Genomic DNA, 27574 nt, shown 5'->3' on the forward strand with positions numbered 1-27574 from the left:
AAACATGACACACTCCGTAGGTAAACGACTAACATTGTATGATACTATAGTTGCTGGAAAAACAAGGGCTGCTGATGTAGTTCACCTTGTAACACTGGTTGTAATGTGATGGGCAAATGATCACAAGGCACATTGACTGCAAGACGTATTTGAATTTTCTGGATTGTTATATAGGAATGGGAATAGACTATTTATGTTTAGTACCAGTTCATTTTATGTGCCCGAATATTTTAAGGTTGATACTGGTGTTACAGTTTAGGTTAGTCATGATGTTAATATGTGTCTGACAGGGTTGTTATAAATATGTGTTCTGTGTTTCTTTTTTATTTTGTATACAACACAAATGCACAGGTAATTAAATCTTACCATAGACTTAGTAACATTAACCAAACGTGTTAACAGATGAGATGCTTCCAACTAAACACTCTTTAATTATTAATGTTTGGTGGCACCTGTTCTGAATGGGTAGGTTTATTACTTATTGTATTATGTGTTAGCTTGGGGTGAGGTGTAATTCAGAAATCATTTACCTCTTTTCCAAACTGCACTGGCTCTGTTTAACTTCATGAATATGTAGTGTTTGTGTTTAGTTCATCAAAGGGAACTGTGGAAGCATTGCAGTACACTTTTGAGTTTACAGTCATGCCATAATGAAGTTGAAAATGGTTGCCTTCTTCTAGTTGCATGGATCAGAGTATTGTGTTGGTTCACCACAGTCATTGTTAACCTTTCCCGGCTTTTCCATTTTTGTTGCCATAGGTTCAAGTTCTTATTATTAGTCATTTCAAGACTTGTCTGTAAATAGCATAGAAACACAGCATGGCTACACCACCACCTTTTTTGAAATGCACCCCTGTTTGAATGAATTCACAACATACCAAAAACCGTCTACAACTTAAGCTCTATAACTGCCAAACAAGATTTTACACTTAGTTAACGTTCTGGGGAGTTTGAGACATGATTCCATGATTATGACAGGTAGCCTACAGTACAATATGGCACACATTCAAAGTCAGACCTGTACACTGATCAGCCATAACATTAAAACCACCTCCTTGTTTCTACACTCACTGTCCATTTTATCAGCTCCACTTACCATATAGGAACACTTTGTAGTCATACAATTACTGACTGTAGTCCATCTGTTTCTCTACATACCTTTTTAGCCTGCTTTCACCCTGTTCTTCAATGGTCAGGACCCCCACAGGACCACCACAGAGCCATAATAAAGGTATTATTTAGGTGGTGGATTATTCTCAGCACTGCAGTGACAATGACATGGTGGTGGTGTGTTAGTGTGTGTTGTACTGGTATGAGTGGATCAGACACAGCAGCGCTGCTGGAGTTTTTAAACACCATGTCCACTCACTGTCCACTCTATTAGACACTCCTACCTAGTTGGTTTACCTTGTAGATGTAAAGTCAGAGACGATCGCTCATCTATTGCTACTTTTGGAGTTGGTCATCTTCTAGACCTTCATCAGTGGTCACAGGAGCGCTGTTGACTGGATGTTTTTGGTTAGTGGACTATTCTCAGTCCAGCAGTGACAATGAGGTGTTTAAAAACTCCAGCATAATTGCTGTGTCTTATCCACTCATACCAGCACAACACACACTAACACACCACCACCATGTCAGTGTCACTGCAGTGCTTAGAATGATCCACCACCTAAATAATACCTTTATTATGGCTCTGTGGTGGTCCTGTGGGGGTCCTGACCATTGAAGAACAGCATGAAAGGGGGCTAACAAAGCATGCAGAGAAACAGATGGACAACAGTCAGTAACTGTAGAACTACAAAGTGCTTTTATATGGTAAGTGGAGCTGATAAAATGGACAGTGAGTGTAGAAACAAGGAGGTGGTTTTAATGTTATGGCTGATCAGTGTATATGCTGTAAGTAAGTACTGTTGTTTGTTTTTGATGGAACAGTGGAAGTACTGAAGGTGAGGCTATGATGACATGCTCCATTCAATACTGAGAGCAAATACCCCAGTATAACTGTAAACAGAAGCAACAACAACAACGGGACGATTTTCGGTTTGCTCCACTTGGGTTGTTGTGCTGTGTTATTCGATGTGGCTCTGTTTAAATTTTGTTTTCCACCACCGCTTGGTCTGTGGTCAAGATTTAGGTACAGTAAGTGCCACTTGGCAATGAAAACAAACAGTAAATGTTTGACCAGGATTCCATTCCTCCCATCTTTTGTGCTCTCCAAACAAAATAAAACTAAACATACATACAATACTAGCACCATTCATTTCTTCTTGTTATAGCCAAGCAAAAAATTGCAACAGCAAAATGTAGCTGGAAATCTTATGTCACTGTTATTAATGCTCACTGCAGTTATTAGACTCCAACATGGAAATGTTTAATCTCTGAGGAGGCATTAGTGCAAAATTGAAATGCAGTCACTCCAGTGGAAAAATGTGAAATGCAATACACGTCATTGCTTTTCCATAGAAACATTCGGGATACATGTCAAAATTAAAAAATTATCCATTGCACTGACAACATTGCTCGAACTAAAAAACAATACATGTGGGTTTGCATTCATAAGAATGAAATGCTGAATTTGTGTCAGAATTGAATATAAATCATCTTGAAATGCAATCAATTTGCAGCTGTATTACATTTTACTGTGTGGTGATTTGAATGTACCAAACAAAACACAGTACAATTGACGGGAAAATCAGGTGGTCAACAGAGGGGCTGGCAAATTTGTGAGGAAGAAAGTGTGGTAAATAGAAACAGTTCCACTTCCACTAACCCTAACCCTAACATTTAATAGAAACCGACACATCAATCGTCTACACCTGCATACCCCCTCTGCAGCTCATTAACAGCAAGACAGGTAGACATGATTCTGTAACCATGCCCAGCTGCCGATCTCCAAGGCAGATAGGCCTGTTAAGAGTTTATAAAAATGATAGGAGCGGCGCCCAGGTGGCGCAGCGGGATATTCCGCTAGCACACCAGTGCCGAGATTCTGAACTTCTCGGTTTGAAACTCGGTGTTGCCATCGGTCGGCTGGGTGCCATCTAGCGGGCATAATTAGCAGTGCCTGCAGGGAGGAATGACCGGAATATGTGGGCGGGGTCTTCAAACGCTGTGTAAGGACCCTGATTGGCGGATAGAGGTGCCTGTGCAGAGTGCATAGGTGGAAAAGGTTTCCGTTAAGGGCTGCACGTGGGTCGGGGAAGGCGTGAGCAGCAATGTATGCTCCTCAACTGCAAAAAATCGGGGATCCCCAGCAGCAGAAGACAAATTGACTACACTAAATTGGGAGAAAATGGAAGAAAAACACATAAAATAAAGTAAAAAAAATTAGCTTTTCTGCATTGCAGGTCAGGGATGCTTGGCACATGCTCTATAGCTCTGCTTCATGCCTGCATGATCATTTTTTATTTATGTATGTTCTTGTCTTATGTAAATGTTTTGGGCATATAAGCTGAAATTGTACACTGTAGAGCATGGTTGTTTTATTTAAAATGTTATTTGTCTTTATTTCTAGGGTGTAATTCAGAAAGAAAATGTCAGGTTTGATTTAATTTGTTAAAAGTCAACAGTGTAGACCTTCCACCACCCTTAGAGGTTTTTAAATGATTAGCCATAATCATATGGTAATTACTTTAAGCCCCCAAGCTATGATATTCCACTGCCAACAAAACATGTCTTTGTTTATTAGATACTCGGGCAAGTAAAGTCAATGTCTTTTCATTCTGAAGTGACCTCTACACAGATTTTAATATCTGCAATTACCTGCCCAAAGAAAATGTAGACTCTAGAGATTATAAATGTAGGAGGGACCACTCTATAGTTATAGTGAGGGGAAATATGTATTCAGCAACTTCTGTTTTTGATATTTGATGTACTTCTATTGTATACATCTGCTTCAAATATACACACATATACACACAAGATGGTGGAGGTCTTGTTTTAAATTCAGTAAGACATTTGGAGGACTTTATACATGTAAATTTGAAGTGAATATTTGCTCTAGAAATATATGCAATAACAAGGGCAAAAGTGGTTGATTACTAATTTCCCATTACTCCACATTACATGGTGGTTTTAAGTTAAACTTGTAGTGGTTTACTGGCTGATTGTGAAACCTTGTTTGTGCTATAAAAGAATGACAGTGCACACAGACAATGGCACAGAGATGGCTGTGGATGTTAGTGCCATGGAGAGGAGGCTGGAACCCACGTGCCAAAGCGCCTGGACAAGGTAGTCCTGCATAGGCTTATGGGAATGGGAATGGTGAAATGATAGCAGAAATGGAAAAAAAAACATCTGGTAATGTTAATTCTATAAGTTTATGGGTTTAAAGTTCCAGCTGCGCAATGTCTCACTCATATGGTTTAAAGTGTGGCTGATCAGCTTTCTTATGAGAGAAAAAATAGCAAAGATTTTTGATGTATTAATTTCTGCTTCTTTGTAGTTCTTAATTGTGCTATTCCATCTATCAGTGTGTTTTAAAAGATAAAAGAGAGTTGCTGGTGCACTCAGTGCTGGTCACAAGCTCAAATAAAAATAAGTATAATAAAAATAAATCTAAATTAGTCATGTAGACCAGATTTATCCACTGTGGCGACCCCTACATAAGGGAGCAGCCAAAACAAATTGTGTTGTGAATTTGATTTTAAATGGATGTAATTGTTATTTTTACTTGTCAATATACACTTAATCACCATCAAAGTCTTTCAAAAATTACATTCAAATTATAAAAAGAGTTTTCCTTATTCCACAACTTGCAGAAGGTATTGTCAGTAATTACAGCTGTCTTCTTGGAAACGTCTCTACAATCTTTGCACACCTGGATTTGGACAGTCTATCCCACTATTTATAGCAGATCATTTAAATCTGCATCAAATTAAATGGCAAGTGTATTTAAAGTGCCATTTTTAGGACACTCCACAGATGTCTGATGGCATATAAGTCTGGGCTTTGTCTGGGTCATTTAAGGACATTCAGACACTTGCCCTGACTTGAACTGTCATGCCAGAGTTCGCATGCGCTCAGGAGTAGGTTTTCTTCAAAGCTGCATTCATACATCACTGAATTCTTACCAGTCCCCCTGTCCCTGCCACATAGAAGCGCCCAATACCATGATGCTGCCACCTTTATGTTTCACTGTGAAGATGTTATTAGCCTGGTGATTTGATGTGCCAAATCTTCACCAGACATAGTGCTTGCTGTTCTGTCCAAAAAGTTCAGTCTTTGTCTAATCAGACCAGAATGTCTCCTCATGTTGTTTTACATTCTGTTTACAAAACTAAAACTCAACAGCTTGCCATTAAGGCTTGATTTATTGTTTTCTACAGAGATGTGTGTCCTTCCAACACGTTTTTTAAACTTTTGCAGCTCTTGTGGAGTAAAATTTGAGCTCTTTATTAACTTTTTTAACCCAGGTTCTTCTTGCTTAATTGTTGCATAAGTTTTATGGTTGTGCAAAGCTTTTTTAATTTCAAAGTTACTGAGGCTACTGTGGTCTTGGAAACACTCAAACGCTTTATAGATGTTTTATATACTTGCCCTGATCTAATGCCTAAGCATAATTTAATCACTGATATCCACAGACAGTTCCTTGAACATCATGACTTGTTTTATACTATAGCATACTATAGCAATGCAGGGCTATTTTAAACCCAAGTTTGTATCTTTTCAAATGATGTACTATCAATTCAGATTGTCTGAATGATTTTGTAAATAAGAGATTTTTGTTTTTGATTTTTAATTCATTTTCGAAAAACATGTTCTAATTTTAACATTATGGGTGATTCAGTGTACATTGATAGATAAACCTGGCAATTATATTCATTTAAAATCAAAGCCACAACACAATAAATACACTTATCCACTAAAAACTCTGCTATGCTAATACAAACAGTGTAATGTTTGTTTAAATAATTTAATTGCACACAAGCTTGTTATGCAGTAATGGTACTATCTTGCTACTAGAAGAAGTAGTTAAAGTAAAAACTTGTAGCCACAATGCTGTCCAAACAGTTTGCAACTTATATAGACAAAGAGTTTTCTCAATATCAGATTACTGATGTGCAAGTTAATTAAATGCTTAACTTAATATTTTTAAATTATTGTAAACATTCTAAACTCTATTTTGTAAATTGTGTTTATGTGCAGAAGATTTTCAATAGCAGTTTTATTCCTTTCCATGTGGTCACTTTACAGGAAACAGAGACAATAGATATTAAACCACAAAGTAATTTGTTGGTCCTCACCATTGGAAACTGCAGACTGTAAAGGGGTTAGTTGCAAAATTAGCACTAATAAAGTGCTGACAACCCACATTAAAATACAAACAACACACACACATAGAATATTGGGCTCAATATAGGACAACAGAAAAACTCTTAGTCATTAAGCTGTGAATTATTTAGTAGGGTGATGTATTCTTTACAGTGCTTTTGAATATTGCCTCAATAAATCTTTGTCATTTAATTTTTTAATGTTTTACTTTTTTAAGAGGAGGAACGCCATGTTAGAGCCAATGACCGCGACTACAACGAGAGATTTAATTATGCTGTAAGTATTTTGCATAAACAGTATCTTTATCAAACGCTGTAGGGCTGTAGAATCAAAAACATGCAAAAACAAAACATTTGTTTTAACTTTATTTACAGAGTGATTTACAGATACAGTTAAGCTCAACAGTTTACAAATACAGCAGTACCTTGAATCTCAACGTCAGTTGGTTCTGGGAGTGGCGTTGAGTGGGGTGTTGAGTTTTAAGGTATTTTTTCCCATAAGGATGTATGGGAAACCTGTTAATGCATTCCATGGTCCTGTGGACTTGCATATATTTTAGGCAAATGTAAAATAATAGTCGTCTCATATTTACACTTTGATGACGTATTACTGCACCCCTTCCACCCCAAGCGCTAAACAAAGCGACTGTTCATTGTTAATTTGAAATTAAATAAATATATTTAAAAAAAAAACCTGAACATGTTGAGTTTAAGGGTACAAATTTCTTGATGAAGGGCATTGAGATTTAAAGATTTTGAGTTTAGGGGGCGTTGAGTTACAAGGTACAACTGTACTTGTAAGGGACATGCTGTAGTTGTTATAACAGTCTCACAACTGTAGTTCTTTTTCCAAAAACACTTTCATAACATATTATATGTGATGTGAGTCAGTGATATTTATTTAGCAACTTGATTTACGTTTTGTAGTGTTATTTCTTATTAGTTATTATGGCTGAGCAGTGATCATGATTGATTTCTGTGTTAAATATGTTGACTTCTCGGTGCCCATAAAGTAGTCTTTTCTTTTCCAAGGTTGGGAGGAAAACACAAACTTTCATCTTGGCAAAATAGAAAGTTTCTGATCAGATGTTATCCAAGACCCACCCAAAAAACCTACCAAAATGTTCATGGGTGTGACCTAATTATGTGGACACAGAAAAAGAAAACATGTCCCTGTTGACTTGAATGACACTTTAATTCATCATTCCTATAATTTAATCAAAGGTGGAGATAATATGATAATGGCAGATGAAAATACTGTGTATGTTTGTAGGAAATGAAAAGTTAGACATAATTGTTAAAGCAATGAAAATTGATCAGTTCATATAGTTTGCAGTGTAACATGGCACTTTGCTTTTTTCCTTTAGGACAATCACATCAAGACAGCAAAGTATACCTTCTACACTTTCCTACCCATCAACTTATTTGAGCAGTTTCAACGATTTGCAAATGCATACTTCTTAGTGTTGCTCATTCTACAGGTATGTGTTTTGGTTGAGATCTTGCCACTGCACTTTGAGATTTGCATTGTTATGTTACATTAAAGTGAACAATACTTAATTATTGGAAATTTGAATGTATTAGAAATGGTTTCATACAGTAGAAAATAGATATTTTAGTACTGTTAAATGATTGACAATGATGCAGTTAATAAAGTTGGTTGGTTGATTAAGTATAGGTCCTGAGGACATGGGTTTGATCCTAGTCTCCAGTCACTGTTTGTGAGTGTTTTGATGTCTCCATGCCCGCCAAGATTTTTCCTCTGGGTACTCCACTGTTGTCACACCTCCAAAATTCATGCAAAAGCCAAATTGACTCTGCTCTGCCTGTGAGAGACTGAGCGAGTGAGTGTGTGTTGCTCTAGGATAGGATTTGCACCCTGTATTCCAGCGTTACACCCAGTGTTTCTAAATGGTATCAGACCCATTTTGACCAAACTGAAGCAGTAGGCGAATATAAATGAAATTAGTTAATGTACAGTTGATTTAATAATAATTCTGTGTTTACAGCTTATTCCTGAGATCTCCTCTCTGTCCTGGTTTACCACTATTGTGCCTTTGGTGTTGGTACTGTCTATCACTGCTGTAAAAGATGCAACTGATGACTATGTAAGCATCCATTCTTTCTGCCGATGTGCCATGTATTTCCATATAAATATTTTAATTAATAGTTTCTAATGTATATTTACCAATGCATTCACATATTCTGCTCAAAGACACCATACTAAATGTGTTCACTTTTTTCTGGGGTTTTCCAGAGAGCTGCTTTTCCTTCATCCTTTTCCTGATTTGATATCACCCCTATGTGCTTATTTGTGCTGAAAAACACAAGTGAACATTTGAAAGCACTCTTTATCTTACAGTGTTCCTCGCTGACTCTTGTGGTCAAAAAGTGGATTGGATTGCATTAACTGTGCACAATAACTATTACTTAGTAATAAATATTATTATTATAAGCAGAGCTTAATACATGTGATTAACTAGGTAAAAAAATGACACCAATTTGGACAGGTGCATAATATTTTGAATTAACCCCACTAACTGTTAGGTGCAGCTGTATTTATAACAACTAATATCTGATATTTTTGGGGGGATTTTATTTGCATTTTTCCCCAATTTTCCTCCCAATTTAGTCATGTCCAATTACCCGATTGCATTTCGCTTCCTCTCTTCTGCTGCTAACCTCCACTCCTAATCGAGGAGAGCCGTGACTTACACTGGCCCCTACTGACACATAGCCGATTGCATCTTTTACTTCTATAGACAATCTCAGGGCTACAAGTCCATGTCCAGAGAATTTCCTGTTCCTGTATCCACTGTGTGCAAAAAAAAAAAATGGAAGATTGCATAAATTTTTTTTTATGGTGGATAAAGTACCTTAATCAACCTTCAAACATATTAAGCTGACCTGCAGACACAGGGTACAACAGTGTCAGCTCACACTATCTGTTTTCATCTGAATGAAATGAGATAAAAAGTCAAACAGGAGATTCCAGAACTTACCGGAAGCCACAATCCTTCTGAAAGAATGTTCTACGGACTGATGAGAACAGAATTTTTGGTAAAGCATGTAATTGTACCATTTACAGAAAATAAAATGAGGCATTCCAAGAAAAGAACGCAGTCACTACGGTCAAACATGGTGGACCTTTACTGATGTTTTGGGTTGGGTTGCTTCTTCTGACACTGAATGTCCTGATTATGTGCATGTCATAATTAAATTTGGTCAATCATCACTTTAAAGCAGTCTCTCTCTTTCAAGTCTAGCTCTGCACTTAATTTGGCTAAACCCACCACCACTGTGTGATTATAAAACATATTAAGATAAGCTATTCGTCCAGTCTTTCATGAGCTGTAAACAGTGGTGTTTGTGTTTCAGTTCCGCCATAAAAGTGATCAACAAGTCAACACTCGCCAGTCTCAGGTACTCATTCATCAAAAGTAAGTCGTCATTTTTGCTTATTTTGAAGATGCTGAATTTGCACAGTGAAGGTTAGATACAGTAAACGTGTTGTGCATCTTATTCTGCAGGCTACAAAATGAGAAATGGATGAACGTTCGAGTTGGAGACATTATAAAACTTGAGAACAACCAGTTTGTTGCTGTAAGTAACTGTCCATTGGAATTTGAAGGTGGCGCTAAAAATAGAACATTCAATAAATATGAAATCAATGCTCTCCTCTCATATTGTTACTGGATTATCTTTAGCGTAGGCCTGGTATTACTTTAACATTTAGACAGGCCACTAAGTCATCTCATATTAACTGCTATAAGGAAGAACCTCAGCAATGCCATTTTAGAACTCTAACCCAAGTGTGTGATTGATTTAGACACTCTTTGCTCTGTTCTCTGTGGGATTGGCAGGCTGATTTGCTTCTCCTCTCCAGCAGTGAACCATATGGGCTGTGCTATATTGAGACATCAGAGTTAGATGGGTAAGAGTGTTGGTGAGACACAAGTACTTTTATAGACAAAATTATTAATGTAATGGAAGATGAAAGATCAGGCATAGTAATTACATCTACACTATTGCATGATAAGAGATAATAAAAGGAAATTTGATTCCCATACATTTATGCTTATGCTTTTTATCTTTATAGTGATTAACTAATGCACTGTACTAGCTTTAAATATTCTTCTCTCTGGATTTAACAGAGAAACAAACCTGAAGGTGCGCCAAGCCCTGCCAGTAACTTCAGACCTTGGGGCAGACGTTGCCAAGCTTGCAGAATTTGACGGTATTACAAAGCATGAGTAATGTCTTATTATTACAAATGTACACTCAGGCTGATCTCATACACAAAAAGCTATTACATTACTGCATTGATTGTCCTAGGTGTTGTGTATGTGTCCAGTATTGGAAATTGTAATCTAGGGCTCGTATAAAAGTGCTTTAGTAATCAGTTCTTGAATTTGTAAACACTCTTAGTCAGTGCAAAATAAGATAATGGAAAACTATACAGTCAGTGTGTCTGTGTGCGTGTGTATGTTTATGAGAGGTCAGATAAGAACAGTTACAAACTGCAGTATAATGTTACCTAAAGAAAAGCACATATAAACATTGGGACAACAGTATGCATTTACCCTCTTTAACTAGTGCATTTTTTTTCCAACATGGCACTTTTATTGGATGACACGTTTCCGACAAAATAGATCCACATATTTGTCCCCTACAAGTGGCAGTAAATTTTAAGTCTGTAATTAGCAAAGTGCTAAGCTAGATCACATAACAGGTTTGCTGAAGACTTAAGCATGTTCTTTATGTCATAATGTCTTCAGTTGCCACACACGCTGCTGAGTTCAAGACCTCTGGAAGCAACGAAAGCTCAAAACTTAACATTAGCAAACAAGTTTATGTTGGAGAATAGTAAGGAGAACAGTAAATTTAGTGGGGGGTGAAGAAATAATGTTATCCATGCCCTGGGCTCACTATAGTTCAATCAAGTTACCAGCGATCATACACAAAGCACTGTTCACAGAGCCAAGAACTTAAACTTAACTGAAACCCATCAAACACGCTAGGGGTCAGTTCTAATCATGACCACCAGCCAGGCCTTATGAAGACTGAAGGGCGGCACGGTGGCTAAGTGGGTAGCACTGTCTGCGTGGGTTTACTCCGGGTGCTCCGGTTTCCTCCCACAGTCCAAAGACATGCAAGTGAGGTGAATTGGAGATACTAAATTGTCCATGACTGTGTTCGATATAACCTTGTGTGAACTGATGAATCTTGTGTAATGAGTAACTACCGTTCCTGTCATGAACGTAACCAAAGTGTAAAACATGACGTTAAAATCCTAATAAACAAACAAACAAACAATGAAGACTAAATAGACAGTGAAGACTGTTGTAGCAGCAAATGGTGACCATTTCCGTTTTAATAACCATGGTTGTTGATTTAATAGTAGTGTGTCAGGTGTCCACAAACTTTTGGCCATAAAAATAGTCAATGCTTAAGAAGTCATACAAGTAATTAACATTTAATGTTGTATTTACCGTATTGTTCTGTTTAACAGGAGAGGTTATATGTGAACCTCCCAATAATAAACTGGACAGATTTACTGGGACCCTGTACTGGAAGGACAACAAATACCCCCTGGACAATGATAAAATGCTACTGAGAGGCTGTATGCTTCGAAACACTGAGTGGTGCTTTGGTCTTGTAATCTTTGCTGGTAAATGTTATTTTTTTCACAATTTGTTATAAATAGGTTAGGGCAGTGGTAGCTCAGTGATTACAGTACAGAACCAGTAGTCAGAAGCTTAGATTAAATTCAGTCACAGTTGCCTTGGATAAAAGCGTCCACTAAATGCAATAAATGTGAAATAGTCTTACAGGGAATTTATAATAGCTGCTCTTTTGCTGAGTCAAGGTTTTTTTTGCAACCACACTGTGTTTGGCACTTTGGCCTTATTAATATTTCATGTTTAATAAGTAGAAAAGATCCACCTGGATTGCCACATTTAAATGTGCTTGTGCTTTGCTTTTCCATCATAAGGGCTCCAAACCAAGCTGATGCAGAACTGTGGGAGGACAAAATTCAAAAGAACCAGCATTGACAAGCTGATGAACACTTTAGTTTTGTGGGTGAGTGCATCTCATTCTGCTCTTTATATGCAGGGTTTTGTCTGTGCGTGACATCTTAATAACTTATACCCTGGGACATGAGTTTATTCCATGTCTGCTGAGCACGCTGAAAGCCTGCAGTGTTGAAAAGAAACAGTAAACAAGTATTTACTCTATATGCAATTATTGCTTTGTGAGATAGGCTGTAATTTTGTTAGCGGATTGGCTTAAAGGAGGCATTTTTGTGACTTTTTACCATCATGCTGTGTTTCCAGTTCTTGGTTGTAACTCCTAGCACTTAAGCCGAGAAAAAGTGCATATGCCTTGACCAGTCAAAAAAGGTTGCATTTGTAATGGCACTGAGAAACGCTGTTGACCTTCCACCCTCAGGCACAGCCAATTGTTGCCTATCAATTGGTGCCTATCAAGAAGGCCAGCTCCATAGTGGGGTCCGAACAGGACTCAGTTAAGCAGACAGCAGAGTTAAGAATGCTCACAAAACTTAACTCAATAATCACAAACCATTCACACCCACTTCATACCCTGGAGGTGTTTTGACAAAGCACCTTCAGTCACAGACTGATTCCTCCCAAATGCAGGACTGAACGCTACAGGAAATCTTTTCTTACAACTGCAATCAGACTGTTCAACAACTCATAATAATTCAAAATAATTCATAATAATTTATAATAAATACATACATATATCTATCTATCTATCTATCTATCTATCTATCTATCTATCTATCTATCTATCTATCTATCTATCTATCTATCTATCTATCTGCAGCAGGCAAGGTCAATAGCACAACTAAGATTTAAATTTGTGGGTTGAAGCTCACACCTTTGCAACTGATTGTGATAGATTTTTCTTCTGGTTGTATTAGGCCAGGCAAGGTTTAGACCCTGGTCCCTAGGTATCAGGTGTTGAGTAGCACCAACAAAAGTTGATACATCACCATGCCACCCTTGATTACTGCTAATAAATGAAAATGCATTGCGTACTTAGGAGGCATGAAATGGCCAAATGTGGAGTGTTACTGACTGACTGATCTCTATTGTACTGAAACAACCAAGAGTAGAAGTTGCTGAAGGCTCTGTAACAATACACTCTGATGGACCAATAATCTCAGTAAGCTTTGGAAGAAGACAACCAAGAAACTCTATTGTGCCATATTCTTCCTAATTCTGTTTCTTGCTTACCTAGTCTTGCCAAAATTAGAACACAGAAGTACGTTTAAAATGCAACAATTGTTTTGGTTTACAGATTTTTGGATTCCTCATCTGCATGGGGATTATTCTGGCAATTGGGAACACCATTTGGGAGCAAGGAGTGGGCAGAACCTTCTGGGAACACCTACAATGGAATAAACTACTTAGCAGTCCTGTCTTCTCTGGATTCCTCACTTTCTGGTCTTACATTATCATTCTCAACACCGTGGTCCCAATATCTCTATATGTTAGGTAAGAAAACTATATTGCCAGAATAGAAAAGGCCTAGAGTGGTCTGTAGCACTATTGTCGGTAGGCCGTCAATATGTTTTATTATCTGTGAAAATAAGTAAAAAAGATACAATATAAGCCAAATTGAAATGAAGGCCTAATTAGAATACTTGTGATCAAAACCCTCACAAATTAAGGTCCTATGTATCCTACAACCGGTCAGAAATGTATTCTCATTTACATTTTAGACAATGGTATTTTTCAGATTACCTCAAAACATGACCAAATATCACACAAAATTATTAGAATAACTTCAGCTGTCCTGACCAGTGTCGCCAATGTAATGGAGTTTGTAAGGGAATGTCTGAAAAGTTAATACAACTTTCAAACTGGCTTTGGCTAAAGAAAGGAAATAAAATCAAATGTATTAAGAATAGTTTCACTAAAGGGGCACTTGGGTAGCGCAGTGGCAATGTTAAGTGGTGTAGCTTTGGCAGTATACTCAAGCTAAAAGAAATAAATAATCTAATTTAATACTTTTATTTGGGTGGTGGATCATTCTCAGCACTGCAGTGACACTGACATGGTGGTGGTGTGTTAGTGTGTGTTGTGCTGGTATGAGTGTATAAGACACAGCAATGCTGGTGGAGTTTTGTAAACACTCACTGTCACTTCTGGACTAAGAATAGTCCACCAACCAAATATATCCAGCCAACAGCGCCCCGTGGGCAGTATCTTGTGACCACTGATGAAGGTCTAGAAGATGACCAACTCAAACAGCAGCCATAGATGAGCGATCGTCTCTGACTTTACATCTACAAGGTGGATCAACTAGGTAGGAGTGTCTAATAGAGTGGACAGTGAGTGGACATGGTATTTAAAAACTCCAGCAGCGCTGCTGTGTCTGATCCACTCATACCAGCACAACACACACTAACACACCACCACCATGTCAGTGTCACTGCAGTGCTGAGAATGATCCACCACCAAAATAATACCTGCTCTGTGGTGGTCCTGTGGGGGTCCTGACCACTGAAGAACAGGGTGAAAGCAGGCTAAAAATGTATGTAGAGAAATAGATGGACTACAGTCAGTAATTGTGCTTCTATATGGTAAGTGGAGCTGATAAAATGGACAGTGTGTAGAAACCAGGAGATGGTTTTAATGTTATGGCTGATCGGTGTATTTGGGAATGAAATTCCTGGTTGGGTTATAATCTGTGCTGTTGCTGTCTGCAGTGTTGAAGTACTGCGTCTAGGCCACAGTTACTTCATAAACTGGGACCGAAAGATGTACTACAGTCGCAAAGACACTGCAGCTGAGGCTCGAACCACAACTCTAAACGAAGAGCTGGGCCAGGTTGAATTCATCTTCTCAGACAAGACAGGGACTCTTACGCAAAACGTTATGGTCTTTAATAAATGCTCCATTAATGGCCAGATCTATGGTGAGTATTTGTTTTCAATATTCAACATACATTCTCCACACACACACATTACTTCTTCTTTAAGTGGATTATTATGTATTATAGTGACTATAGTAAAGTCTTTAGTACTTTACTTTATTAATTGGTATTGATTTATGTGTGCAGGAGATGTTTATGATGAGTTTGGACACAAAGTGGATATCACAGAGGTGAGAATAATATGTAATGTAATGCCTGAACGAAAAGGATGATTTGATGAGATGGTGAATCGCTAAAGGGTGTTTGACACTCTTTATCTCACTCACATTCTAGAAAACACCATGTGTGGATTTCTCTTTCAACCCACTAATGGACCGGAAGTTTCGCTTTTATGATAGCAGCCTGGTAGAGGCCATAAAGTTGGAGGAGCCGCTGGTGCAGGAGTTTTTTAGATTACTAGCACTATGCCATACAGTCATGACTGAAGAACGGAGTGAAGGTAAATTATACATGTAATTCATAGCAGTGTGTGTGTGTTCTCATGCATAGAATGTAATAACTGCAAAAGTTCAGATGTGTCATTCTGGGATCATGGGAAAACTTTAAATAAAAGTTTAAGGTTAACATTTAATGACTGGATTTCTTTTAGCTGTGTTGCTGCATGTAAGCAATTAATTTTGCTGAAGAAGTTAATGCTGGTTCTGATAGAAAGGTGTCAGAATACACAGTGTGTCGCAGTTGCAGGGCTGTTTTGGCAGCAAAAGGGGGACCAACACAATATTAGGAAGGTGGTGATAATGTTATGCCTGATCAGTGTACATTGACCGAATAATCATAATATAAATCAATGGCATAGCTCGAGAATCAGAGTTCCACAAGGCTCTGTTCTTGGCCCCATGCTATTTATTACTTATATAATGCTTAATTTGTTAATGATACACAAATCTATCTTAGTCAAAAACCAACAGAATAATCTTTTGATGCTGTTGTCTTGTATTTATGAAATATAAGCTTAAGGCAGAAAAAAAGATATCTGATTGGTACCAAATCAGCCATGTCTGCCCACTCCAGCCCACCTATCCTACTCTGTGCATTAGTATTTTACTCGACTCCTGTTTCACTTTTGTTTCACATACCGAATCTCTGACTAAGCCTGAATCTCCTCAATATTGCTAGAGTCCACACTATGCTCACTTTTGAAGATGTTGGTATCCTGGTGAATGCTTTCATGCATCCAGGTTAGATTACTGTAACTACTTGTTCTATGGTCTACCGGCTAAAACTTTACTGTGTATTGAAAACTCTGTAGCCAGAGTCTTGCTATCCACCAAGAAGGCTGGACACATCACTTTTATCCATTATCAGATACATTGGCTTTAAGCCTTGCATGGCCTTGCTTCATATTTACCTCTCAACACTTTTACATCCGCATGTTGCGTCACGCAGGTCCTCTGACTCTTATCTGTTAGTTGTTCCTAAGTATAGGCTATCTACTATTGCAGGTCCTTTATTGTTGCCCCCCCAGTTATCTGAAATTCCCACCCTCAACTATTTGTGCCTCTGTGTCTCTTTGCAGTTTCAAAGCTAAGCTAAAACCTACCTTTTTTCTGAATAATTTTGCTAATGGCTTTTGTATTGTGATGCGACCTTGGGGTTGTGAAATGCACAAAGTATTATTTTGATATGTATATGTTGACCATTTCTATACTGTAGTTTGGTACCATCAATATTTTTGTGGAATTTTGTGAAGTGTTAGAATTCAAGGATGAGATAAATGTTTAATATCCCAAACATTTTAACACTTTATGTCTAAAATCTGTTCTAGGTGAGCTGGTGTATCAGGCCTGTTTAATATCCCAAATATTTTAACACTATGTCTAAAATCTGTTCTAGGAGAGCTGGTGTATCAGGCTCAGTCTCCAGATGAAGGAGCTTTGGTGACTGCAGCACGCAATTTTGGCTTTGTATTTCGATCCAGAACACCAGAGACCATTACTCTGTATGAAATGGGCCAGCCGGTCACATATCAGCTCGTGGCTATATTGGATTTTAGTAATGTTCGCAAAAGAATGAGTGTTATTGGTAAGCTTGTTTTGTTTATCTGTACGCGTTGTGCATTTCAGTTGTAAGATATTCTGATGCTTGACATTTACCAACATATTGGGTGATAGTTTGGGTACCATATTTCAAACAGAAAACATCATAAATTTGTAGTTCCGAATCTCAGCTTTGCTATCCGGCATGCTGGGTGCCTACATGAACATCGTTTGGCTGTTGTTCATACAGGGTGGGAGCCGGACTGGGACTCTTCATAACTGATGCAATTACGACCTCTGCTGGCTGATTGATGGTGTCTGCACCGAGACGTAGGGATAATGCGTTGATCAGGATGTGGTTCTCCATACACAAAGCTGATCTGCATATGAACTCGCCTTGTGCAGGTGAAAAGATGCCGTCGGAGTCAGTGTCAGTCTTGGCTCCCATCAACCAGGGTGGAGATCAACATCAGTAGAAAGGAAGCATTATGCAGTTGGGTATTTGGATATGCTAAAGATGGGAGAAAAAGGGGAGAGTATGCATAAACAAAATCAAAGAATGTAGGCGCTTGGGTGGCACAGTGTTCTATTACGCTAGCCCACAACCATTGAGATCCAGTTTTGAATCTCAACATTGTTATCAGCCGGCCGGGACTCTAAACAGACATGATTGGCTAAGTCTAAGGGGGCAGGCGAAGCCTGTCTGGGGTATTCCTACCAGTGTTTCCCAGGACTCTGGAACTGGGCACGCCACAACCACAACCATGACCGGGATAAAGCGGCCCAAAGGCAGTTTTCATATACAAATTATTTGCACTCTGTGTGTCAGGAATGCAAACTGAAATATCTACTTTTTATGGCCAAAATTATGTAGACACTTCTCCTAATTATTAAGTTGTTTTATCCTCAGTCATTGGTAACAGTGTATACAATCAGTTATTCAAAAAGTGTATGGTTCTAAACTTGTAACAACAGTTTAGAAAAGCTCTTTCCTTTGTCCAGCATGGCTGTGTCACTGTGCACAAAGTGTACAATACAATGCTCAGTCATTTCTCTTGTGCAGTAAGGAATCCTAAAGGGCAGCTGAAGCTTTACTCTAAAGGAGCAGACACAATAATCTTTGAGAGACTTGACTCATCCAATGAAGAGCTTATGTACACTACCTCAGAGCACCTTAATGTAAGTTCTTTTTATTGTCTTCTTTTTCTTTCTTCAGCCTATTTAACTAAACTTTTATTTAATCTTCACAAAGCTATTTTGATGTAATACATTCTCAAACCAGTGAGTCATATTTACATTGGCTTTCTACAAGCTTAAGCACTTGTAGCAGGTCTAGTGATCTGAAGATCACTGGTTCAAGCTTTAACACAGTGGTTCAGTGGGTTGCATTGTCACCTCACAGCAAGAGAGTCCTGGGTTTAATTCCCAGGTGGAGTGGTCTAGGTCGTTTCTGTGTGGAGTTTTAATGTTTTCCCCTTGTCTTTGTGGGTTTCCTTCCACAGGCCAAAGACATGCAGTCAGGTAGGCTAATTGGAGCTACTAAAATTGCCCTACGTGTGTGTGTGAGTGAGTGTTTGCCCTGTAATAGACTGACGACCTGTCTTTTGCCAAGTGTATCGTTTCGACTGCGACCCTGAATAGGATAAAGCGGTGGTAAAACAGACAACAAATTAATGAATGACCACTGCCTATAAGGAAGATCTTAAACCCTCAATCCCTTGTGTTGTATTCGACCACCATTGTGTTGGATAAAACTGTCTGCTTAATGCCTCAAATGTAAAAGACAGAGACTTGTTAGAAAAACAGTTGCATCTTTTAGCACAGACTCTGTCACTTAGTCATCTCTTGCTCTTGTTTGTTCCATTCTGTGCTTTTCAAAGAACAAATAGCTTTAATTTGCTGCACAGAATTTATTTTTAATACTTAGGAAGCAGAAAGCAGGATGAGAATTAGGCATGACAGAACCATAAACCTGGAAATAATGTATGCAAATGTTGCACATTATTTATCCTTAATTAGGCCCTTAGTTCTCTAAAGCAAAGCTATTTATCACATCTTCAAACAAAAGTCCCTTTTCCGTAAATCTGATTACTATTTTTTAAATCTGAAACATACAATTTTGGTAGGTAAACATAATGAATCTCTTTCTAATGTGCAATATGTTTAGGAGTTTGCCGGTGAAGGACTTAGGACTCTGGCACTGGCTTATAAAGACCTGGATGAGGACATGTTTGATGAATGGATGAAAAAACTGCTGTTTGCCAGCACAACACTGGACAACCGGGAGGAGAGACTTGAAGCTCTGTATGAGGAGATAGAGCAGGATCTGATGGTGAGAGCACCTGTGCGGACAGTTTGTGTATTCTAAGAATTTCACTACTATTTTCATGTGTAATATGTTAAAAAATGAAAACACTGCCCAGGTTGAAAAAACACATTTAAGTTTAGCCAGCTGACAAATTCTTTTAGCCAAGGCAACAATGTAAAATCCAAGCAGACTAAATGCCTCAGCATTGGCGGCTTGGTGGTGCTGGAGGTTAAACTTTTGTTTACGTGTACAGTTCCTTAACCACTAAGCCATCAATGTCAAAGAAAATGGGGCAACCTGGGACAATGGGACTCAGGGACTGTAGCATGGCTGCAGCCCTTTACACATAAACAATTGAATTGAATAACTTATAGACTGTAATGTTCCTCCATTTAGACATACCCAATTTCCCATAGCAATCATGACCACCAGCACATGCACAACACCTACGCAAGGTAGCTTACTCCTTCTCTGATGAGTGTAGCCACCAGTCACTTCTTTTCACCTGCCAGAGGCACATTTCAGAAGAAGGAAAATAATTATTTGTCACATTTACATATACACGAGTACAGCACAATAAAATTATTTGTTCATATATCCCAGTTTGTTTGGAAGCTGGAGTCAGAGCACAGGGTCAGCCATTGCACGACACTCCTGGAGCAGACAGGATTAAGAACTTTGCACAAGGGCCCAACAGTGGCTGCATAGCAAAGGCTGGATTTGAACTGGCAATCTTCCGATTGATAGCCCAAAGCTCTACCCACTAGGCTACCACTGTCCTATAAAAAGCTTTAACATGTACATGGGACCACACTGTGCCTAATGTATTTCCTTGGCACTTGTGGCAGTAGGTATCGATGTTGCACTGGCAAGATGCAGGCTTATCTGGCCATCTCTTTCTCAGACGTTAATGTTTTCAATAGCTGCTGACATAATAAAGTGGAATTTAAGATCATTCCTCCCGATTAAGTGATTTTAGCTCTCTTTAGGTCATACCACAGCACTGATTATTGTAACGTCTACTCTTAGGGAGAGCAGGAATTATATTAAAATGTCTGTGTCCTTTAAACTTGGTTTTGCTCTTTGCATAGTTCACATAAACAGATCTTTTTATAGAATGCAGAATCAGGCATGTCTTTTTTATGTCAGGGCACCTACACAGTTGATTAATTGGAATGCCTGGTCTTCAGACAAGTTTAGTTCATATATTTTCAGCCTGTACAGGCTTTACACTTTACTGCAGTTGTATAAAATATGTAAACCTGTCTGTAGGAACATTGGAATAGATTTCTCATCTCTTGTTCTTTTCAAAGCTTCTCGGAGCTACAGCCATAGAGGATAAACTGCAGGAAGGAGTGCCAGAAACTATAACCTGCTTAACCCTGGCCAATATCAAAATCTGGGTTCTCACTGGAGATAAACTTGGTGAGCAGCACCAGTAATAATTACTTAGAGATAAAATGTACATTTTCTTTGATTATGTAAAGTAATAGCACTACTAGATATAGATTCATTTGTGACAGTTGTATTCTTGTCTCATCTGGGGTAGCATAACTGTTTTCTGTTTTGTAGAGACCGCAATGAATATCGGCTACTCCTGCAACATGCTGAGAGATGACATGAATGAAATGTTCATAATCTCAGGTCACACCATGCTCGAGGTTCAGCAGGAACTCAGGTAACAACTTGCCAATAACTTGTTTTGATGTGCAACACGAACAGATTATCTAGTCATTTTTAGAATACTGCTTTTAAACTAGTTTCCTATACACTAAATCATTAACTGTGTGTAAATTAGGTACAGTTTCATGAAGGTTTTATGTTCTAAGAAGCATTTTATGTTTATTACTTAAAAACCTGTGCTGAACTAATTATACTATATGTAATATGGTGCTCAGGTGATACAAGGGTCTATTACCATAGCCCACCAAATTGAGATCCGTGTTCGAATCTCAGTGCTACTGTTGGCCAACTGGGCGTCTACACAGACATGATAGGCATGGCTATGTCTTAGATGGGGTAAGGTGGGGGACCAAAGCCTGGTGACAAACTGGAACCTTGTATAGGGTATTCCTGCTTTGTGCCCAGAATCGTACCTGCCACCTGAAATGTATTATATACACCGATCAGCCATAACATTAAAACCACCTCCTTGTTTCTGCACTTGCGGTCCATTTTATCAGCTCCACTTACCATATAGAAGCACTTTGTAGATCTACAATTACTGACTGTAGTCCATCTGTTTCTCTACATACCTTTTTAAACCCTTTTATGCTGTTCTTCAATGGTAAGGACCCTCACAGGACCACCACAGAGCAGGTATTATTTGGGTGGTGAATCATTCTCAGTACTGTAGTGACACTGACATGGTGGTGTTGTGTTAGTGTGTGTTGTGCTGGTATGAGTGGATCAGACACAGCAGCGCTGTGCAGGTTTAAAAAGTATGCAGAGAAACAGATGGACTACAGTCAGTAATTGTAGAACTAGACAGTGCTTCTATATGGTAAGTGGAGCTGATAAAATAGAAAGTGAGTGTAGAAACAAGGAGGTGGTTTTAATGTTATGGCTGATCGGTGTATGTATGTTGTGCTTGACTTAACCAATAGTTTGATGTGTATGTTAAAACTAACACAATGTATTTTATTTCTTTGTTGGACTTTTCCTGTTGTGCTCAGAAATGCCAAAGAGAGAATCATTGGTCCCAGCAGAGAGAGGTTCAGCAGTAGCCAAGATATGAGAAAGCCTTCTAGTGACTCTGTGTTTGAGCAGACCATCATTGCAGAATATGCACTGATTATTAATGGTCACAGCTTGGTAAGGATGCTTATGTCATTTAGCAGTTTTCTATTCATTTCCAATACACATGCATATAGAATTGTAGTCACTCCTCAGGGCGAGTTTGGTGAAAATCCACTTAGTTGTTCCAGTTCAGGTGGCACCAGGGGCAGGGGGTAGGGAAACTATTTAGTGATATGGTTTATTTATTTTGTGATCTGGTTTAGGCCTTGATAGTCTTTGCAGAGGCGTAGACCACCATCATTTTTATCCATGGAGAAGAATCTGGCAGACATGAGTGACTTAGATGGTTGAATGACACTTTGCCCGAGTGCTTTTTGGATATAGTTTTCCATGGCGTTGGGTCACCTTGAAGGACAAGGAATATACCCAGGTTTTGTGGAGAGTAGCCCCAGGGAGAAGGTTGATGGCACAATCATAGTCTCTTACTTCCATCAAGGACTTGGATTTTGAGAGTTGGAGAAAAGGTTCCTTACCCTTGGTTATTGGCATTGTGGATTTAGGATGTCTACGCAGGTTTCCATCAGGTACTCGAGTTTCATCCCACATTTTCAAAACATGCCTGTGGTTGGAGCTGCTATTCTAAAAACCCCTATGTAAGAAATCAGCTGAGTGTTATGCCCTGCAATGAATTGGCACATCCAAGTCCTGAGTGTGTGGGTAAATCAATGATGAAAAAATAAACAGTGGAAAAGATTTTCTGCAGATCTAAGATAACAATGTAAAAAGTGCAATAAAAGCATTTTGTTTTTGTGTCGGCTGAATATTTGTAATAAATATCAGTAATAAAAGCTATCCACCACTTAATGCTGCACATAATCGTATTCATGTTGCTATTGGTCCCAAATCTCACAGCTTCTTGAGGGCACTAACACTTATCTTTCCCCTAATGGACAGGCTCATGCACTGGAGGCAGAGTTGGAGCAGATCTTGTTGGATGTAGCCTGTTTGTGTAAGACTGTGATTTGCTGTAGAGTAACTCCTTTGCAAAAAGCCCAAGTGGTCGAACTGGTCAAGAGGCATAAAAGAGTTGTCACCCTGGCCATCGGAGATGGAGCCAACGACGTCAATATGATCAAAAGTAAGGCTGTATTGACACTGACTGTTTATCTTGCATGAACACAGTAATATTCAGGTTTATTTTAAAATGTTTGAATTCTTTTACACAGCAAATTGTGATCATTACATTTTCTAAAGAAGTAGCTTATATCCGATAGTATTAGTAACCCTTCTGTTAGACCTTACCAGACAACATAGCCTTCATGCATGAATCTGGCATCAGTAAGTGTTGGCCTCTTAACAACCTGTCTGCAATTCTTGGCTCATCCCTCCTCAAACCACTGATGGTGGGTACTTACCACGACTGCCTGTGAACACTTCCAACAACAATGGAAATACTCCTCTCAAATCTGCTGCATTTAATGTGTGCTATCAATAACAAGCATCAGTCCAATATTTAATATATACCTGACCATGACAAGCACAATTTTTATGAAATAGGCATTACTGTGCACATTATAAGGGTGGTTCTAATGATTTGGCTTCTAAAAGGATTTAGAAAGTATTTCAACAATTAGTCTTTTTGCACACTTCTGGTTCTTTCTGGGGGTATGTTACTGCATTGTGCCTAGTGATTCCAGATGAATCCCAAACCCTGACCAGGATAAAGCAGCAATAAAACATAAAAATGAAATGAAATAAAGCTTTCATGAATTTTGAGTATGGATTTTGCCCAAATAAGAGTTCGCCATTTTAATTAACTTGTGTCCTGCCTCTTAACACAGCCAAGCTACTTCTATTTCCGAATGATTGATGTCACTGTGGTCCTGGGATCACTCAAAGCCTTGATATAGATATAGTGTTCAGAGTATGCAGTGGTTAGTACCTACCAAAAGGGTAACAAGGAAGGACAACCGGTGAACTGGTAATGGGGGTGTGGCTGTGTTTAGCCACTACTATGTTAAACCTGTCATCAATTGAAGTAATTCTGATTTAGCTGATTAACTTTGGCGCTACTTTTTGTTGATGTATCTGTTTTAAATTAACTGTTTTTGTAGACCTTCATACTCATTTGAAATAATCATAAAAATCCGTACTGTAAACACAACTTAATCTCCAGACATTTAGAGATGTCCATTTAATTAGAGGTGTTGTAGTTGAATCAGAAAGGGTGACATTTAATGCAGTGGTTACATAGGTGACCTGGTAAATTTTCTGTTATTTGCAGCGGCCCACATCGGCGTGGGCATTAGTGGACAGGAGGGCATGCAGGCGGTTCTGGCCTCAGACTACTCCTTTGCTCAATTCCGTTACCTGCAGCGCCTTTTGCTGGTCCATGGCCGGTGGTCTTACCACCGCATGTGCAACTTCCTCTGCTACTTCTTTTATAAGAACTTCGCTTTCACACTGGTGCATTTCTGGTTTGGATTTTTGTGTGGCTTCTCTGCACAGGTAAGCTTTTTATTCCATACAGAATCCTTATAGTAACTGATAACTGTAGAAGTGTTTCAACGATGTGTCCATATTATTCTTTGTTTTTTTTGCATTAGACTGTGTATGACCAGTGGTTCATCACCCTGTTCAACATTGTTTACACTTCGCTGCCTGTTCTTGCTATGGGCCTGTTTGATCAAGTGAGAATTACACACACAGTCTCACAAATTCTCATTTAGCCCTGCAGTGTGAATTACAGCGGTGCATTTACATCTTACAACTGTTTTCTTTCTTTCTGACAGGATGTAAATGAGCAGTACAGCCTGCGCTATCCTAACTTGTACCAACCGGGGCAGCTCAATCTGTTGTTCAACAAGCGCAAATTTTTCATGTGCACCCTTCAGGGAATCTACACTTCATTTGTTCTGTTCTTCATCCCATATGGAGTCTTCTTGTGTGCTGTGCGAGATGATGGCTCACACATATCCGATCAGCAATCCTTTGCTGTTACTATAGCAACCTCACTGGTCATCGTGGTTAGCGTCCAGGTGAGTTTTTAAAATGTATACATGGGTTGCTGAATATGTAAGACTGTACCAGATAACAGGATAAGATTTAGTTATACTTAGATTCATTGTTAGAAAAAGTTTGCAAATACTACATGTCCCATATGAATGTATTTTGTATGTAAAATGCAGATGTAAGCTATATGTACGTGTATATATACATACATAAAATAATGTTTAATTTATAAATAAGGGATTAACAATAAAACTATTCAATTACAACAACATTGGGCTATATCATGGTGTTACAACATATTAGCTACTTCATATGCTTCTTGTAGAAGAAATATTAAGTTACTTAAAAGAGAGATGCTCTGTTAGTTTTGAACCACAGTAACTGAACCCATAGAGAGTGAATCTGTGGATAAGAGGGGGACTGCTGTTTGTACACTTATTGTAGGCATGCTGTAATTAATGGCTCACTCACTCACTTTCTTAACCGCTTATTTTGATAACATTCTTTTGACATTGGTCACATGTCCTTTTGTACCGTTGTTTTCGAATGCTTTGTTTTCCCATGTATTTAGATCGGGCTTGACACAAACTACTGGACAGCTGTGAACCACTTCTTTATTTGGGGCAGTCTGGCCATGTACTTTGCCATTCTGTTTGCAATAACCAGTGATGGCCTCTTTACAATATTTCAAAACCAGTTTCCATTCGTAGGTAGGTACAAACTTTATTTATAAGCGTCTTTGAGTATCTTGAAAAGCGCTATATAAATAAAATGTATTATTATTATTATTTGTACAGGCTCATGGACTAACCCAGTTTTGTTAGCATAGTAATTTTTGGATTACTGTCTTATTAATTAGTCACATGTACCATTTGTTTTGGTCTAGGCACCGCACGGAACACTCTGAATCAGAAGATTGTGTGGCTTGTCATTCTTCTCATAACCGTGGTGTGTTTAATGCCAATGATGGCCATCCGCTTCCTCAGGACAGACCTCTATCCTACACAGACTGATAAAGTAAGTGCATTACAATGCAAAGTAATTGGTGGAGTATTTGCTTACTATGGACACTGAATATTTAGTGCTTATCTGTGAAATTGTACATGTTGTAGGTGTTTAATTATTAGTATTAAGATATTTCTGTTCCACATTTTTTAAGACTTTTTGGGCTACCTGATATAGATAAAATAGCCGGAGCTCGTCTGTTGGATCGGACCACATGGGCCAGCCTTCGCTCCCTATGTGCATTAATGAGCCTTGGCCGCCCATGACCCTGTCGCTGGTTTACCACTGTTCCTTTCTTGGACCACTTTTGATAGATACTGACCACTGCAGACTGGGAACACACCCCACAAGAGCTGCAGTTTTGGAGATGCTCTCACCCAGTCATCTAGCCACCACAATTTCACCCTTGTCAAACTCGCTCAAATCCTTAAGCTTGGGAAGCATTTTTCCTGCTTCTAACACATCAACTTTGAGAATAAAATGTTCACTTGCTGCCTAATATATCCCACCCACTAACAGGTGCTGTGATGAAGAGATAATCAGTGTTATTCACTTCACCTGTCAGTGGTCATAATGTTATGCCTGATCGGTATATATTTGTTGTCAGTTGGTTAAAGTCAGCATACTACTAAAGTCAGATTTTACAAGAACACTGCAGAGAAAGTTCATTTCTGTTTAACAGAATCATTGTATTAATGTTGTATTAATGTTCACCCTTTTTAGTAACAAGAACCTCCTGCTATATTATCTATTTCAGGTAGTACAGAGAAAGCACCATTGTCTTAAATACTTTTCTTTCCAAAATGTTTAACTTTACAAATGATCATGCAGTGAGGCAGTTTGCTACTCAGGAGCAGTTTTAATAAACCCTAATCGAGTTCAACTGCTCTCTTCTTTTAATAGGTGCGTCTGCTTCAGCAGGCCAGCAGGAGGCAGCACCCTCAGGAGCAGAACCTGAGACGAGTGCGCAGGACCAGCTCTCGCCGCTCGGCCTACGCCTTCGCCCACCAACAGGGATATGGAGAGCTCATTACCTCCGGCAAGAACATGAAAGTCCACACTCCCTCCACCTCTGCATTTCCTGACTCTCCAGAGAGACTCAAAAGTAGTACCAGCTGGACAGAAAACATGTCCAAAAAGGAATTAGACACGAACAGTACAGTGGCTGGTGAGGAAACAATGCATTCTGGGATTACAGAGCATCCCAGACCTACGCACCAGCACAGCCTTCGGACACTCTACACAGACTGACTGAGTGGTATATCCTGCAGCACAATATAGAGCACACCGAG

General features: G+C 38.8%; 1 protein-coding gene across 1 annotated transcript; it reads left to right on the plus strand.

Annotated features, from left to right (window-relative positions):
• Window positions 1-4145: 4145 nt before the first annotated feature.
• On the plus strand, window positions 4146-27548 carry atp8b4 (ATPase phospholipid transporting 8B4). Its single transcript, XM_063002355.1, has 27 exons — window positions 4146-4230; window positions 6491-6549; window positions 7640-7753; window positions 8282-8380; window positions 9651-9712; window positions 9803-9875; window positions 10136-10206; window positions 10427-10509; window positions 11785-11943; window positions 12268-12356; window positions 13602-13798; window positions 15016-15224; window positions 15369-15412; window positions 15516-15681; window positions 17076-17264; window positions 18282-18397; window positions 19386-19550; window positions 20840-20951; window positions 21099-21204; window positions 22202-22340; window positions 23220-23403; window positions 24550-24773; window positions 24872-24955; window positions 25058-25303; window positions 25849-25987; window positions 26164-26294; window positions 27186-27548. Exons 1-27 carry the CDS (start codon window positions 4155-4157, stop codon window positions 27531-27533), a joined length of 3684 nt encoding a protein of 1227 aa, XP_062858425.1. The 5' UTR covers window positions 4146-4154; the 3' UTR covers window positions 27534-27548.
• The last annotated feature ends 26 nt before the right edge of the window (window positions 27549-27574 follow it).

The sequence above is a fragment of the Trichomycterus rosablanca genome, chromosome 1 (assembly GCF_030014385.1).
Source record: "Trichomycterus rosablanca isolate fTriRos1 chromosome 1, fTriRos1.hap1, whole genome shotgun sequence".
Lineage (NCBI taxonomy): Eukaryota > Metazoa > Chordata > Actinopteri > Siluriformes > Trichomycteridae > Trichomycterus > Trichomycterus rosablanca.

Excerpts from the sequence above, each read along its gene's own strand:
- atp8b4 (XM_063002355.1), top strand. The coding sequence starts at position 4,155 with ATGGCACAGAGATGGCTGTGGATGTTAGTGCCATGGAGAGGAGGCTGG. Across the intron at positions 11,944-12,267 it reads TGGTCTTGTAATCTTTGCTG|GGCTCCAAACCAAGCTGATG; the intron begins GTAAATGTTATT and ends TTCCATCATAAG. Across the intron at positions 15,413-15,515 it reads ACAAAGTGGATATCACAGAG|AAAACACCATGTGTGGATTT; the intron begins GTGAGAATAATA and ends CTCACATTCTAG.